Raw genomic sequence first — 18,187 nt, forward strand, 5'->3', positions numbered from 1 at the left:
TCTCATCTGAAAATATTAGGCTTATTTTTGCTTTTTTCAGAACTTGAGGTAGACTAGGTACAAAACAAATGTTTTAAGTTCTGCAGAGATACTAATATACCTATTTTGTACTTTTGTACTATACTGCAAAAAAACTGGCAGTTTTGCCATCAATTCCACTACCTTTCTCAGGCCTTTGGGAGCTGAAAAATGGAGGCTGCTTTTTGTCTTAATTATGCATCTTGAAGGAAAAATCTAACTGCCATGTCATATTCTTTGCACTGTGTCTCTCATGTCTCTAAAGAGAAATGTCTGGTTCTAAATTTAGTCCAATTTTTCTATAAAACAATCATAACCAAAACTGAAGTTAAGGACAAAACATGTGGCAACAGATGTTCTAAGATGGCATCATGCAGGAAATCTAAGTAGGCTATATCACACTTTTTGTTTCTTAAGCAAACCCACTTTCAAACTATGTTTTGCCCACTTGGCCATTTCCATTAGAGTCCAACTGTAGAATAGTTAAGAAGATACATTTATTCATTAACATACATGATTGCTTCTCCTGCCAACCTAGCAGTTTGAAAACATGCACATGTGAGTAGATTAATAGGTAGCGCTTCAGCGGGCAGGTAACAGCATTCTGTTTAGTCATGCCGGCCACATGACCACGGAAGTGTCTACAGACAAACGCTGGCTCTTCGGCTTTGAAATGGAGATGAGCACCACCCCCTAGAGTTGGACACGACTGGACTTAATGTCAAGGGAAACCTTTACCTTTTTACATGATTGCCTAAAATACTGACATCAGAAATTGGGAATATCATGCTACAAAGCAGCACTAAGAGTCCAGCTTTTCTATATTTCTATACATATGGAAGGTTATTTTAGCATGTGTCTTCCTAAACAGAATCTAAACAGAAGGCTAAGATGGAGTCTCTCTTAGATCATCTCCACAATAAAATGTACATATATTCTGAATTGCAAGATTCTTCTCAACCTGATCATTTGCAATGGAGGTTGCTAGATGGACTTTATTGGTTTTTAATTCTCAGTGAGATTATTACCTCATTTGTTTTGTCTTTTTTCCTAGATAAACTCCTTTTTTTAAATAATTCCTTATTTGGCTGTATTTTTTAGGGAATTTCTCACTAAAGCTTTCCTCCCATAAAAGGCTGTTTGGTACCCAAACTACCCATTGTGTTTGTATGATACTGCAAACAGTGTGTGGTGGAAAGGGAGAGCGCACGTCTTGCTGGGCAAGAAAATCTAAAGCATTCACCTCACTCCAACCTCCTAAGAGTTAAGCTGAAGGGAAGAGTTCTGAAGCAGAAAGAGTTAGAACAGCATGCAGGGACAATTGTGTTAGGAACTAAAGTGTGACTGGAGGTAGGATCCCCTTTTAGTTGAATTGTTTCTTGGCAACAGTACAGAAGTAATTTGTCATTGCATTCTCCTGGGATGTTTCTTCAACTTCCAATCTTGCCTACAGCCCTGAGTTTTTTAGACGGATACCCATCCAACTATTCACCAGATCTGGCTCTACTTAGCTCTCTGAGATCAGCTAAGATCTTCTAGTTGCTGCCATCTAGCTGGAAGGACATAGAAAACTGTAATTCTTTTCAGGATCCCTTAAAGGAGACCCACCAGTTGAGACAGATATCCCACTTCCTACAAGGGAGGGAGGGAGGGAGGGTTGCATTTTCTGATTAAATCCAATAGAAAAGAATTGTTATATTAACTGTAAAGGTAGATAGTATGAAAGTAAATAGACTTGTTTTGAAGTGAATATATATCAGAACTACATTTATTCAGTTACATGTATTATCCATTTATTAAGCTTCTATAAAAGCTGAAATTCTTATATTTATATTTGATAATAGTGTTACAAGATGCTGACATCCTTTTATATATAAAGTAGGTACATCCTTTAAGAGTCTAAATGGTATGAATATGGTAACAATCATCCAGCTAATAATACTTCATATTTTTGTAGATCTGGCCTTGGGAATATCACTAACAGAAAAGAATATATGTAGCTCACAGTGGAACTGTGGAGTCCTTGGTGCTCTCTGAGCTTGGTCGTTTGCTTGTGGACTTTTCTAGAGCTGAAGATGTTGTCTAGTTGGGCAACGAAACGTCTGCAAGCAAAGAATCAAGCTCAGAGAACACCAAGGATGCCATAGCTTGGGAATATTTATTTACACTACTCTAAAAGGATAGATTTATGCCCTTCAAAAATTAAATATGATTGGGTTATCAAAAATGTAACAATTTCTTTAAACATTATCTGCAAAAATCCATATTGCTTTTGTTAACTTTTGGAATATTGTGAAGCATTAATGCAACATGTTGCTATAGATAACCAAGTTTGTACAACTCACAGATCAACTAGGACACATCTGGAAATTTATTTATTTATTTGGTGTGGTTTATATGCCACTCTAGAGAGCCTTGTGTGGTGCAGAGTGCTAGGCGGCAGAATTGCAACCAAAACTCTCCCCATGACCCCAGTTCGTTCCCAGCGGAAGTTGGATTCTCGGGTAGCCAGCTCAGGTTGACTCAGCCTTCCATCCTTCCAAGGTTGGTAAAATGAATACCCAGCTTGCTGGGGAAGGTGATGACTGGGGAAGGCAATGGCAAACTACCCCGCTCTATAGTCTGCCAAGAAAACATTGTGAAAGTGGCGTCCCCCCAAAGGATCAGATATGACTCAGTGTTTGCACAGGGGACATTTTACCTTTCACCATATGCCACTCTAATCAGAAACAACTCTGACCACAAGCCAATTTGCATTATGCTTACCTGAGAAATATTTTGAGAATAAGGTAGACATTACATCAGTTAACTTCAGATTGAATCTAGTTTCTTATTTCTCATCTTAATTCTATTATCTGTCTCATGTTGGAATGCAAAATGCAGAGAGGGCATACTGAGGACCCCGTCAATAAGAGAATTCCATCTGGTGGGGTCCAGGAGGCGGGCCTTCTCGGCAGTAGCGCCCACCATTTGGAACATCTTGCCCCAGGAGGTAAGATTAGCCCCATCGCTTTTAGCCTTCCAGAGGAAGTTGAAGACCTGGCTCTGCCACTGGGCTTGGGGCAGGGAGGAGAATCAACATACTTGGGGTTGGCTGGTGCCTTGAAGTGCCCCTCCTCCATGATGGTTGAAGAGATCATAGCCATCTGGATTTTATGAGCTGGGGTAGTTAAGAAATTGTTTTGGTTTTTAATGGGATTTTATTGGAATTTTACTGTGTTTTTATTTGAGTTTTTATTGTATATTTATTCTGTGTTGTAAACCGCCCAGGGAGCTGCTGTGAAACCTTGTGCCAAGCTCTGTATCTATGTTCATTTCAGTGGAATGTGTTTGGGTTATGTGCTCTGCTCAAGGACTTTTCCCGGGGACCATCAGAAGCCATTAGGAGCACCTGGGATTGTGAGCCTGAGAAGATTCTATGGGGGGAGGGATCTCGTTTGTGCCGAGGGTTTTTAGTTTGCATTTGGCGCACTTTTTGCATTCTCAGCTTTCTTTGTGATCCTGCATACTATTCTTTAATAAATCAGATATCTTTGTGATCCTGCTTATGAGTCTGATGGTGTTTTAGAACAGGCAATCCTTACATAAAGCTGAGAATCACCAAAGTTGTACCATTAGCTCCTACCAAGATTAGTTTCTTGTGAGGGAAAACAGTTAACGATGGCCGAATCCAAGCTCACGACCGAGAGACTTGAGGAGCCGACTAGCTTGATGCCCGAGTCAACAGTCAGGAGCGGAGAACTGAGCCTCACCCCAGAACCTTCAGGTTTCCGGCAGGATTCGAGTTCCAGCCCTGAGGTAGAGGAATCTGATGATGGGAGAGCACCAGAGCAGCCAGCACCCAGCGAATCACCCACAAAGTTGATCACCTGGGATGCAATGGGAGAACCCCAGGCATCCTGGAAGTATCAGTTCCCACTGACCCCAAACGTAGAATCTACCACGGTATCAGCAGGGAGACAGCCTAACACGCGAACCCCTGAAAGGCTAAGAGTGGTAGAGGCCAAATTAGAATCGATGGAGTACATGCTAAAAAACCTGTCTCTGTCATGGGGGAGCAGCCGAGGTGCAAAGGAGATTCCAGCTCCATGCAATCATCCTCCATCCCCTCACCTGGACCGCCGGCAGAGCGGGGCCAGAGACGGCGCCAGGATGAATCTCCACCCTGCAGAGTTCAACCATCAGTGTCCCCACCCCGAGGAGGAAGAACCACTGTAACCTGGGGCCCAACCACTCAAGTAGCCGCTAATTCAGCTCCAACAGGAGTGGGGGTGAAAGACTTTTCTGTCAAGTTTGATGGGGATCCAACTAAGTTGTCTTTCTTTCTCACTAATGCTAAAAGTTATATGAGGCAGTTTGGACCATACTTCCCTTCCGAAGAGGCTAAAATAACTGCCATTGCCACCAAGCTGAGGGGGCGAGCGGCTGACTGGTATGTTCAATTAAGTGAGGCTGACTCCCCTGAGCTTGAGGATTTTGAGGAATTCATGTGGACGTTAAAGCTACATTTTGAGGATCCTCTAGCCAAGGCAAGGGCTAAAAAGGCACTGAAGGATCTTACCCAGGGCCAACTGTCTGTAGCTGATTACGCCCTGGAGTTTAAGGCTTTAGCTGGGAAAATCCTCGACTGGTCTCAGTCAACCTTAATAGAACAGTTTAAAGAGGGATGCAACAGGGACGTCCTGCTGTGGGTGTTGTGTAGAGATGACCCAGAGACATTGTACGAATGGATCTGTCTGGCTGGCAAAGCTGAGCACACCCAGCATACCTACATGCAAACCAAACGACCTGAAAAACAACCAGCCACCATGAGGGGACCACAAAGTGCCGCAACTGCTACCGGGCCAGGCTATAGAGCCTGGGAAGAGGAGAGAGATCGGCGCTATGCGAGGGGTCAGTGTCTCCGATGCGGAAAGGAAGGGCATTGAGCAGTTGATTGCCCAAAAGCCAAGGCTGGAGACCGAGCGGGCAAGCTGCTGGCCAAATTGCCACCCCCCTCGTGGCGGATGACAGCAGCTAAGGGGGCAGCCGATGCTGAAGAAGTACTCTACTTCTCGGGAGAGGCTGAAGACGACTCTAAGGAGCCGGCAGGAAACGCCAGCCACCTGCCATGAAGAGCACCTACGGGCAGGTGGAAGAGGATGGGCACGAGGATGCTATGGTGAGTGCTGACTGTCCCACTCTAGCAGTGAAAGTGAAATTGGGCTCCCGCACAAAGACTACAGAGGTCTGGGCTTTAGTTGACTCTGGGTGTTCCAGGTGTCTGATTCACCCTGATCTGGTTGCTGCTTTGGACCTGCCTAGTTTTCCCCTCCAGCAGCCTTTGATCTTCACACAGTTGGATGGTTCAATGGAGGGGGGGGTGACCCATTTCACTGGAACTGTCGCAATGCAAATGGGCAGCCACCATGAGACTTTAAAACTTATAGTAGCACCTGTTGGCAACCCCTTGGTAATTCTGGGGATTCCCTGGTTGACCTATCGAAGCCCACAGATAAATTGGGAACACAGAACTCTGACTTTTAAGGATGGGTTTTACCAAGTCCCTACCGCAGAGAGGGCTTCAAGCGCGGGAGTTGGAAGGGCTGCAATTGCCACGCCGCACCCTAGTTTGGCACGTTTAGAAGGCTTGCCCGATCGATACCAAGATTTTTCAGATGTCTTTGGAGAAATGGAAGCAGATCAGCTACCCCCCCCCACATTGGAAAACTGATTGTGCCATAGAGTTGATTCCTAACACTCAATTGCCCAAGCCAAAAATTTATCCAATGACTCAGAAGAAGCTTGGGGCATTATGGGACTTTATCAACAAAAATCTGTCAAGGGGGTTTATTGAACCTGCAAATTCCCCAGTTGGGGCCCCTGCGCTATTCCGGGAAAAGAAAGATGGCACGCTTAGACTCTGTACGGACTATCGGGGGTTAAATTCCATCTCAAGCTGCAACAAATACCCTCTCCCACTCATGAAGGACATGTTAGCTCATTTGTCAAAGGGCAAGATTTTCTCCAAGCTCGACCTTCGTGAAGCCTATTTTCGCATCTGCATACGAGCTGGAGACGAGTGGAAAACCACTTTTAATTGTCCACTGGGTTCATTTCAGTACAAAGTCCTCCCTTTTGGGTTAGCAGGGCACCCAAAGTCTTCATGCAATTGATTAATGAAGTATTACATGATCATTTGTTTAAAGGGGTCCTGGTTTATTTAGACGATGTGCTCATTTACACTGAATCCGAGGAGGAACACGAACGCCTTCTCAAACAGGTGTTAAGTAAGCTTAGCGATGCCAAGCTTTATGCCAAGCTTTCCAAATGTGAGTTTCACAAAACCCAACTTGACTATCTAGGCTATAGGGTATCTGACAAGGGCATTGAAATGGACCCTGAAAAAATTCAGGCAATTTTAAGTTGGGAACATCCCCGCACCCGGAGGCAATTGCAAAGTTTCCTAGGGTTCAGTAATTATTGTTGGCAATTTATCCAGGGGTTTGCTGAGATTGCTTTGCCCCTTACTGACTTGCTATGTACCAAGGGTTTGGGGGAGACACGCAAGGTAAAACACCCTGGAGCAGTGCTGAATTGGACGCCTGAATGCCAGGCAGCATTCGAGAAGTTAAAAACCCTCTCCACTGCTGAGCCTATTTTGCAGCACCCCAATCCTGAATGCCCCTTTGTGGTCCAAGTAGATGCTTCTGACTCCTCAGTGGGGGCTATATTGTTACAGAGAGATTCTGAAAATCACTTGAAACCCTGTGCTTATTTGTCCAGAAAATTTTCTGAAACTGAGCGCTGGTGGCATGTTTGGGAAAAAGAGGCTTTTGCTGTAAAAGCCGCTTTGGAAGCCTGGTGTCACCTCCTGGAAGGTGCTAAATGCCCTTTCGAGGTTTGGACTGATCACAGGAATTTGGAAGCCCTCTGCACCCCCCCCCCCCCAGCATCTCAGTCCTAAACAAATTCACTGGGATCAATTTTTCAGTTGCTTTAACTTCCAGTTAAAATTTATTCCGGGAAAGAAAAACTTTCTGGGCAATGTTTTGTCACGTTTACCTCAGGACCTTGACCAGGTGGCAGATGTGGTTGGAACTGTTCTCACTGAACCACAACTGGGCTTGGTTGCTGTCACTCAGAGCCAGACCCGTGCGCAGGCAACCCCGCCCCCAGCCCCGTCTGGGAAGCGGAAAATGCAAGTTCCTTGTCAGTTACAGAAGGATTTTCTCCAGGCGCTGAAATCTGACACTTGGTTGCTAGCTAATAGAGACAATGTTTCTTTTGAAAATGGTCTGGCGTGGGTGGAACACCGCCTTTATGTGCCTGAAACTTTAAGAGCTGATGTTTTGCAGCATTCCCATGATGATAAAGTGTCCCTTGCTGGACACTTTGGTTTTGTCAAAACCCTGCACTTGATTCGCCATCCATTTTGGTGGCCAACCTTAAGGCGTGATGTAAAAGATTATGTTGCTTCCTGTCCTGTTTGTGCCATGTCAAAGCGTAAAGGAAGTAAACCACAGGGGCTTCTATAGCCAGTGGCCAGCCCATCCCGTCCCTGGGATGAGATTTCTATGGATTTTATTGTGGACTTACCCCCCAGTCAGAAGAAAACTGTCATTTGGGTTGTAAAAGATTTTTTCTCCAAACAAGCCCATTTCATTCCATGTGCGTCCATCCCATCAGCCCCGCAATTGGCCCACCTATTTCTCATCCACATCTACCATCTCCACGGTAGCCCCTCCCGTTTGGTCACCAACCGCGGGACACAGTTCACTTCCCAGTTTTGGAAATCATTTTTAAAATTGATTGGCACCAAACAGGTGCTGTCCACAGCGTCGCATCCTGAGACTGATGGATCTACTGAGGTTTTGAACTCTGCCCTTGAACAATTCCTTAGAGCATACATAAATTACCATCAGGACAATTGGGTGGACTTGCTGCCTTTTGCTGAAGTGGCTTACAACAATGCTGTCCATCAAAGCACCAGGCAAACCCCTTTTCGTGTGGTTTCTGGTCACAACTTTGTTCCCATCCCTGAGCTGCCACAAACCCCTCCCCAGTCCTGTTCTGCCTCTGACTGGGCTGTTAAGTTGGCTGATTCCTGGCCAGTGATTCAACAGGCTTTGGCTGATGCCCAGGCTGCTTACAAGTTTCAAGCCGATAAACGTTCTTTGCAACACAATTTCAAAATTGGGGATCAAGTGTATCTTTCTACCAAATTCATCAAGTCCCCACAGCCCTCTAAAAAACTTGCTCCCAAGTTCATTGGTCCTTTCCCTATTGTTAGTCTTATCAATCCAGTTACTGTTAAGTTGGACCCGCCTCACAATCTGAAATGCTTGCACCCTGTTTTCCACTGCTGCCTACTCAAGCCTGTCCACCACTCTTCCCTCTGGCATCCCCAACCTCCTCCTCCTGCTCTGATCATGATTGACAGCCAACAGCACTTTGAAGTCAAGGAGGTCATTGATTCTCGCAAGCTTCAAGGCACCCTCCAGTACCTGATCTGCTGGAAACACTTTCCTCATCCTGAATGGGTGCCTGCTCACCACGTTATGCTCCTGATTTAGTTAACCGTTTCCACTTGGCTTACTCGTTAAAACCTTCCGCTTAATGCTTTCTTTCTTTTGGAGGGCAGTATGTCATGTTCACTGTTTCAATGTGCACTGTACATCGTAACGTTTCACATGCCACGGTGCTGACGCACCTTTCTGTTGGGAGGGAGCTGCTGTGAAACCTTGTGCCAAGCTCTGTATCTATGTTCATTTCAATGGAATGTGTTTGGGTTATGTGCTCTGCTCAAGGACTTTTCCCGTGGACCATCAGAAGTCATTAGGAGCACCTGGGATTGTGAGCCTGGGAAGATTCTACGGGGGGAGGGATCTCGTTTGTGCCGAGGGGTTTTAGTTTGCATTTGGCGCACTTTTTGCATTCTCAGCTTTTTTTGTGATCCTGCATACTATTCTTTAATAAATCAGATATCTTTGTGATCCTGCTTATGAGTCTGATGGTGTTTTAGAATAGGCAATCCTTACAATATCCTACTGTTGGGCAACATATTATGGAGAACAAATAAGCAAATATATCTCAAAAAAGACTTCTCTTGTTGAAAATATTTTTAGAAAACTCTAAAAATATTTAGAATATTTAAATCACTTCACATACTCATGGCAAAATAATAATGAATCATAATGTAATCCAATAATGTTTATTTGGTCAATGACCAGCAAACTTTAAACATATACAACACAAAAGTAAAATCAAATGGGTGAGATACAGTGCTAACATAACAAGGATTCTCTATAATAAAGGTGTAACATAAACTACTATAATGGTATGTTAATGAATTGTGTATTTATTATTTGCCTCAGAGGTTGCATTGGAGATAAAGAGCACAAGAAGGTTACATTTTCTGATATCTATTTTAATACTTCTTTTTCCCCCAGCCACAAATTTATATTCACTAAATCTCCAGAAAGATGGATGTGGTATTAGGCTTTAAACCACAAGAGATAGGTGTGCCATGAATTTATTCACAAGGAGAATGACATGTTTTGATATACTACAGTCCATGAAGGACTGTACTTCACGCATTTCTGTCATTTAAACTAAGTTTGAAGAATAGATTTAAGTAATAAAGTAGTCACAGTTCTATTATTACTGAAATTTAAGTAGCTACAATACAAAGACATGTGCATCTAAGTATGAACAACCATAGGTATAGACCCTGGTTCCCTAAAGATGGACACCAAATGTTCAAGGACTATAGTTGTAAAAAGCAGCAAATAGTTCTCCATTTGGAATGATAAGGCAATAATTTATATGCATAAAACAACAGGAAGACTTCAAATCTCAGAAAAGTAATCCACAAATAAAAGCTGGACCAACAGGTCTCAAGTAATCATGTACAATATAACCACTGTTCTAATGGAACATACTATCATACAACTTTTACTGGAAAAATACATGGACATTATTTCATGCATGCATGTTAAAGAAGATATAACTTATTTACTTACATCTGAATTAAATCTCAACTGGCATGTGTTGCAAGATATTATTTGCTTTCTTCTGTGAGGAAGAGGAACCCCAAATGTATGGTTTATTACAGCTTTTTGAATTGGGTCCATCTGCAATAAGGAGGAGAAAAAAAACCTGTTTTCTAGGCATAAACCACCATAGTTAACAACATTAAACTAAATCTGTACACTTCCAAAATATGGGCTTGCACATTTTGTATGTGTGTTTGTATGTAGATATGTATACTGTGTGTGTGTGTATGTGTATGTGTTTATGTATATAAACCTGTGTTTTCATGTACTGGTGAAGAGGCAGAAAGGGGGAATATATGAAGGAAGAATGTATGAGTCAAGAGGATGACTGAGAAAGTTGAAGTTAGATGGAATTGAGATCCTCAGAGACAGAGATAGAACATTAAAGATTAAAGAACAAAAGACATGCACGAATTGGTGGGATGAGGTAGAAGCAAGGATGGTTTATAAGGATAGAAAAGTACAAATTGGTATAGTGGGTGATGTTAGTGTGAATTAGATTTAGATCTAGTTTGATTTTCTTTTCTCGTCTCTTACCTCTTCCTTTAACTTTCTTTGTTCACTTCTCACTTTTTTTCAGCCCTTTGTGTAACTGCAGGTAATGGCATGATGGGTACATACTGTATATCACATTTTTTCTTTGTATTTTAGTGTCTGAGATTCTATAGATACTGTGTATGTTATCCCCATGCCAGCGTCCCTTTCCTATCAGAAAACTGGGGAATACTGCCTAACACTCATTGAGAAAATTACGGACCAGAAACCATTCCTGGAAGAAAACTCTAAGAAAAACTGTGACAGCCTAATATAATTCCAGCACTCTCACTTGTCTGCCCTGATTTCATTAGGTTTTGCGATTTATGGAGTTATATTTGGAAAAGTAATTCCGACTTGCTGTATCAAAGTGCAGTTGGCAGAGTAGAAATGTCTACATCCAAATCAGCTTTTCTTAATCACCTTGGCTAACATGCAGATCTTTTTGCATAAAGAGCTGTGCACAAATCACGAGAGTCATATTTGAAAGATACAGTTTGTTACCTATATAGAGAAATGATGGGTTTTTTTCTTGATCATAGTCATGCAAGTATTTATTCATTTGCCTACCTAGATTGAGCTAGGTGAACTCAGTGGATTATTCTGGTTGCATACAAATTGGTATCTCCTGGAAACAGAGTTTGGATTGCAATACCTAGGGTTGTTAGTTCTGTGCCTCAATTTCTGTTCTATAATAACTAATGAACTACAGTATGGTGTCTTATTTACACTGAATGACCTCAAATGTCCCTTGTCTTTACCATTTCTATACATACATCTATGTGTGTATGTGTATGTATAGAAATAGGAAAAATAACAGTCCAACACATCGTGGCAGGGTGTAAGATGCAGGTAGGAACAGCATACACTGAATGGCACAACCAAGTACTGGCATTGTATATATAGGAACATCTGCACAATATGGGCTAGACCCTCCCAAATCTAGTGCGAGATTCCACAGAAGGTTGTGGAGAATGACAGGGCTAAGATCCTGTGAGACTTCCAGATCCAGACAGACAGGCAGGTACTGGCCAATCAACCAGACATTGTGGTAGTAGACAAGGATGAGAAGACAGCAGTGGTGATAGATGTAGAGGTGCCAAGTGACAGCAACATCAGGAGTATGAGAAGCTGGAGAAGTACCAGGGCCTGAAGGAGGAACTGGAGAGGATGTGGAAAGTGAAGGCCAAAATGGTCCCAGTGGTGGTAGGGGCACTTGGGGCTGTGACTCCCAAGCTGGAAGAGTGGCTCCAACAGATCCCAGGAGCAACATCAGAGCTCTCTGTCCAGAAGAGTGCAGTGCTAGGAACAGCTAAGATACTGTGCAGAACCCTCAAACTCCCAGACCTCTGGTAGAGGACCTGAGGTTGAGGAAGACACATACCGCTCATAGTGGTGAGAAGAGAATGTATGTATGTATAATTCTATATAGTGGAAGCAGCCTAACATTTGTGTTTCATGTTGGTTTCATTTACAAAATATACTTGACTGTTGGGTCATTGGAAGTATTAGATCTAAAAAAAATTATCCTAAGTTTGACCTATTGAATAGGTTTGAGGTGCCAAACTCAAGCCAGGAGAGCCAGGCTAAAAGCTCAGAATTAAATATCCAGGAAAAATAGAATATAAAAAGAGGGTTTACAGACATGAGCAAATCGAGCCTTCAGATAAAAAAACATGCTGCAGAAACAAAATGCAGCATGAATAAGATACAGTCACACAGGCTTACAGCTTCTTCAAGTCCTTTGGTTTCTGTTGATTTTGACTGGATCCCAGAGTATACTTCACAGGAAAAGAAGATCTCAAAATTAACAGAGAAATTCTCAAAAGTAGCAGAGAGCTTTTGGAATTTTAGAATAGTGCAGTCTGTTTGCTTATCAAGAAAACAAAATGGAACAATCAAGACCTTTCATCCACAGAGCAGGAGGAATAAGAAGTTAAGAGACCTGTTTCTCTCAGCTTTCCTGCTAGCTCAGATTACTACATGCTAATTCCTTTGGATAGGAAAGAATATCCAAAATTTCCCCTTGCCTGGGAATGCCAGGCTATGCCATCAGGTAAGCATCTCAGTTCTCCCTGCCTCAGTTTATAGCTGTCACCTCTCTCCTTTTCCTACCTCCCTCTTAGTCTTACAGAAAAGCAATATTTGATGTAAGAAAGCCACAGTGTCTTACCCCTCTTTCCTCCAATTCTTATTTCAGCTAATTGTTTCACATTTGAACCTATATAATAGTACAGAGACGGCTATGACTTTCCCTCTTGCATATTATGCCAAGGGTACAGGGGCAAATAAGAACCAGGGTGGCACTCAGTCCATAACAAAGGGCCATTCCCTCTGGTTTGGTAGACCATGTACATAAAGTTTCCTTGAGCAATTCTATGCCTGGTAAAAAGTAAGGCAAAAATTCCCATTTAGTCGTGTCTAATGACACACTAGGGGGTGGTGTTCATCTCTGTTTCCATGGCCAAAGAGCCAGCGTTGTCTAAGGACACTTCTGTGTCATGTGGCCAGTATGACGATCATGGAAACACTGTTACCTTCCTGCCAAAGCGGTACCTATCTACCTCCTCGCATTTGCATGCTTTCGAATTGCTAGGTTGGCAAGAGGTGGGGCAAGTGCAGGAGCTCACTCCGCCGTGTGGCACTCAGGTCTCAAACCGCCAAACTTGCAACCTTCTGGTCAACAAGCCTGGTGTCATAACCACTGAGCTACCACGCCCCCTCTATGCCTGGGAATAGAGCTAATTTTCTCATTGTTCCATCCAATAAGAGCAATAATTAGTATTTGGAATAAACAAGAGAGCCAGTTGAGGGTACTAACTCATAAAAATATCTATATAACGGAGGAGGGAAAGAATTTCACATAATTTGCTTTTCAGTACAATTGGAAGCCAATGATCCTAAGTATTTAAAATGCATGTTCTAGATGTGCTATCATGCATAGTTCATCCTTTTACAGCTAATTTATTCAGTGTTGCTGTAGTAATTAAGGTGAATAATTAGTGATTTGAAATTCAACATAATGCATTCAACTATCTAGTTATGTTGTTCTGAACTGCTGCTTCTGGTCTTACACATGAAAAGTGCAATGCTATATGATGTTGGTAGTTAAAGTGTATACTGATTTATAATGGGAGCTTATCAAAAATTTTAATCAGTGATGCCATCAAAGTAAGCCATGTGGTGCTGACATCCCCAGATCATAAACCAAACTGGATATGACGTGTTACTTGTTCAAATATTATTGTGGGTAATTTCCAGTTTAGTTTATATTTGGCACACTTCCAGTCCACCCCTATGCCCAAAGCAAGCACAAAAATCACTCAGTTCAGCTAGCAAAAATATAGCTATATGTTTATTTACCAAATATCAGCAAACATAAAAAACCTAACTAACTAGCTTGTTAACTAGCAAAATGGGACAAAAGATAGGCAAAACAAGAGAGAAGGGAAGGGAATATGATAATCCAAGTTGTCTATATTTATATCAACAGGCATAGAACTTTCAACAGCCACTGGAAACAATGCTGTTGGTAACTAGCATGGACAGCCCCAAAGGACTTGGGGCAAGAGGGAAAATCATAACCACCTCTGTACTATTATATAGGATCAAATGTGAAGCAATTAGGAAGCTGAAATAAGAATTGGATGGCTTACAACATATTAAAAATACAATTAAAGCAATTAATTTGAAAGGCTCAAAATAAGTTTTACGTCTATGTTCATTTATTTTCATTGCTTAATGGAGAGTTGGAGGTGTGTGTTGGGTTTCCAGATAATCTTTACAAAAATATGTGTTTTTAACTTTCAGACAAGACAGAAAATCAGGGTTTTTTTTTCCTCATTTAAGGTACTGATTTTAAAAATTCAGTTAAAATAAAACTTTATTACAAGCTTTCAAATGTGGTCAGAATAAGGTTTGCTTCAAACTATAGATTTGCAGTATAGACAAGCCCTAGGATAGTAATAAAAACTTGAAAACCTGTCAGAATTCTCCATATCCTCTTCCATATTCTATACCAAAGATAATCAAGGCAGGGTTATTTCCAGTTTTTTTGCCTCATACTTTCTTCATTCCCAGGACAGAGTGATCTTTTCTGAACACCCTCCTCCCATTCCCAGAACAAGGTTCAATGCCATCCTAAAAGTGAAGGGCTAGGAGAAGAAAGAAAAATTCCTTACTCTTGAACCATGCAGCAGCTTTAAAGAAAATGCATAGAATGGAGTTATTCTGCCTTGTAACTATTAGATCTGCCACATACCAAATTGTAAGTATGAAGATTAAAACAACAAACAAAACCAGGTCTTCAGGTTAGTTCTAAAATTAGCTCCCCCTAACTTTATTTTATTTTGTGATTTTTTTTAGAGAGGTTTGCATGCAATAGATTCCAAAACCCTGTATCAGAAAAACCCTTCATCACTGTCTGATGGATTGTCTATTTGATTAAGAACAAGAAGTTGATGGCTGCACTGAAACAGGGCTCATTAAAAGCTATTGCTGTAGACATTCCAAACCTGAGGCCCTCTGGATCATCATATTTCCACCAAGCTCTATAAATTGTATCTCACAAAGAATTTTTTTTTTAAATGGCAACCTTTATACACTGCTTTGAGAAGGATACTAATCCACTTTAGTAATGTCAGCCACCAGAAGATGTTAACATTTTCCCACTGAACTTCATAATAAAAAATATAATATAATAAAGTATATTTACATGTAAAACAAAATTTATCTACAGCCACCATGCTGAATAGAAAAAAAAAATGCAAGGCAGAGGATTTCCTGGAGTTTCTTCAGGCAGAGTAAGCAGTGTAGAGGAGCCTATGCCAAAAGCCATACCAATGGGAGATATAAACAACTCTTTGCAACAGTTAGAGGATTCAAACTCAAAGAACATACAGAGCCTGGTGGAGGTATACCTGGAAAGGATATAAGTATGGTGGTATAGAACATTACCATGCTATAGGTTCATAAACTTTGATTGCATTCACTCATTCACATATCACATAAATGTGATTCATAACACAATACAGAATTTTTTGAATGATGTTTCTTGGGACATTAGACTAAACAATTATGTATCACTCAGGATGGATGCAGATAGGCTAAATCTACCTTTCTTTTCTGTTAGGAAGTGAAGGGGTGATTTAAACATGATGAGTTCCTGAATCATGTTGGAAACATGTTACAGAGCGATGCAGATGTGTTGTGGGGTCCTGATTTACAGTCAGCAGTCACAATTAAGAACAGAGAGGGAGTTGGTCTTAGGAATTAAAGCACCGTGCTGCTCAACTAAGTCCTGGAGGAAAAAAAGATGCCATCTGGTCAATTTCAAAGTAGAGGATGAACTTCTATGATTTGCAGGTTGTCTGCTGTCTTTGTTGGACAGAAGGTCATTTACAAAACAAGAAATCATTCTTAGAGCCAGAGATCTCCATCACAAAATGGGTATTACCAGAGAACAGATGGTGGTTTTTCATATATACATGCCTTTGAAGAACACGTAACCATCAAAGTTTTATTTTATAGGCAAGGGGGGCTGGAGTGTTTTTGTCACAGGTTGGCTCAAGAAGAAAAAACTATTGCTCATATTGCTACATAACAATCATTACTATATGACCAACAAAAGCTTTCTGGGTGAATGCTATTTCTCTGAATTCTGTCACCACCTTAATTTTACCTATGACTGTCAATACCACTGTTGCACATGTCTGAAGCAAGAATGTAATGAAGTGGATATGGGGATGTCAAAATGTGGTAAGTGCAAACTGTCTTGCCATTCTAAGTCTGGCCTCCAAAGACACACACAATTGGCAAAGGAAGTGAACATTGTTTCTTAAGGATAAAGTGTGATACGACACATGCGGGCTCTATTGTTATAGCTCTGCTGGACATGTTCTTGGATAGGGAAGATGGGGAGTCAATGGCACCTAGGGATAATAATCCTGGCATGGGTGATTTCAGTAGTGGTGGAGCCAATGACTCCAATCTGCTTGAGGAACATCCAGCAAGTCCTCGGATGCTTAGTCTGCACCCATTAACAGCCTTTCAAATTCTTAAGTCCATCCAAGTACTAAGCAGAGGTGTGTGATTAAGATTCAATAACAGGGCAGAACTCGGTGGACTGGAGAGACTTGCAAAGAAACAAGCCTGCAAAAGAGCCAATGCTGAGGAGTAAGATACTGCAGCTGTGTATTGGGTGGAGGCTCAGTGTAGCTGATTTCTTGGCCTCACTCCCTGGGAGCAGATGCTGAGAACAACTTTTCAAGTCTCAGCTCTGTCGTGTTTATCTTGCTGTGTTGTGCCTAGAACTCTGGATTCTACCTCACTATGACTCTTGTCTTGTCCCTTGGATTTGTTACTTGCTAATTGCTGGTCTCAACTTGTGCCAGGCCTGTGACTACATTAATAGCTGCCATCTTAAGATATTGGTAAGAAGGACTTTTTTCTTCTGAAAGTTCTGCCTGAGATTGCGTATCTCTGGACTGTGGCAGGCATCCAGCTTGCTATCTTGTTTGTTGGCTGCTAGCAGTGCTGGCTCAAAAAACCTATGTACTCCCCCAGAAGGAAGGGCTGAAAGCATGGAAAGGTATGTTTTCTGAATCCATTACCTCAGCTAGAAGTAGCCATAAAAAAACGTAATTTATGATTTTGAATGTTGTCTGAAAACAGAAGTCCACATACCAAACTATATGCCAAGGATATGCTGGAGAAAGAGGGTGACTGCAATGTAAGGAGACTGGGTGCCTGGTTCAGTTTGTGAAAAACATGTATAAACCCAGAGTTTGCTGGATGTACTTTTATTGCTCACAACTCCAGAAGATATGGATACCAAGTTCAGAGATAGACAGTTGATCAAATGATCCAAATTAAAACTTTTGATTCAGGGAGTAAACTGCTGGGCTTTCAGGGTAGCAAGGGATACCTTTCCCACTTGTTCAATACAAAGATTGAACATTGGACCACCCCCTGTCAAGTTTTATGGTCTTGAACCATGACGCCTGATGAAAGAGAGGATTTTCTGACAAGGTATGCTGCTAATGCAGGAATGGTGTTTAAACTTAAATGGACCTTCCCTTACTACTGCAGACAAGCAAGATGTAGAGATATTGAGGGAGGCTTGTATTCATTTAGGAAACAAATGATGGAAATGACACGGAATGCCTTTCTCACAGGCACAGAGGGAGACATTGCTGAAAAGACTGAGATTTGGTGTATTGACCCCTTATAGTATGTTACATTGGCATCTGTCCGCATGGTTCAGTCACATTTCATGTATTTGGAGAATACTACCATTGCATAAGTGCATTTAGATAGATACCACCAGGCACAGAAAAAGTATTCCATGCAATGGAATGATGTATATAGCATACAGCAAGAACTTGAATTATTCAGCATGCATTGCAGGGGTGTGAAAAGCATATTGGTAATGGCTTTTGGTTGGTTTTTCTGTCATCAACAGCACCCCCATGGCCTTTGAATTTAATGGATGCTTTTTTTCATGGTTGCCCCATCTGCTACTGTGCAAAGGACTTCAACAGCATGATCAGTTCAACCTATGAAGCTCTATAAGTCTGTACATAAGTTACAGAAGAGAA

The 18,187-nt window shown here is 41.7% G+C and overlaps 1 protein-coding gene across 1 annotated transcript in view; it reads right to left on the reverse strand.

Annotated features, from left to right (window-relative positions):
• Positions 1–18,187, reverse strand: part of ZNF385D (zinc finger protein 385D) — a 197,270-nt gene that overhangs the window by 98,825 nt on the left and 80,258 nt on the right. The window contains exon 3 of the mRNA XM_063303891.1: positions 10,023–10,133. Within this exon, the coding sequence (XP_063159961.1) occupies positions 10,023–10,133 (111 nt within the window). The remainder of the gene's footprint in view (positions 1–10,022; positions 10,134–18,187) is intronic.

Source organism: Candoia aspera, chromosome 4, assembly GCF_035149785.1.
Source record: "Candoia aspera isolate rCanAsp1 chromosome 4, rCanAsp1.hap2, whole genome shotgun sequence".
Taxonomy (NCBI): Eukaryota; Metazoa; Chordata; class Lepidosauria; order Squamata; family Boidae; genus Candoia; species Candoia aspera.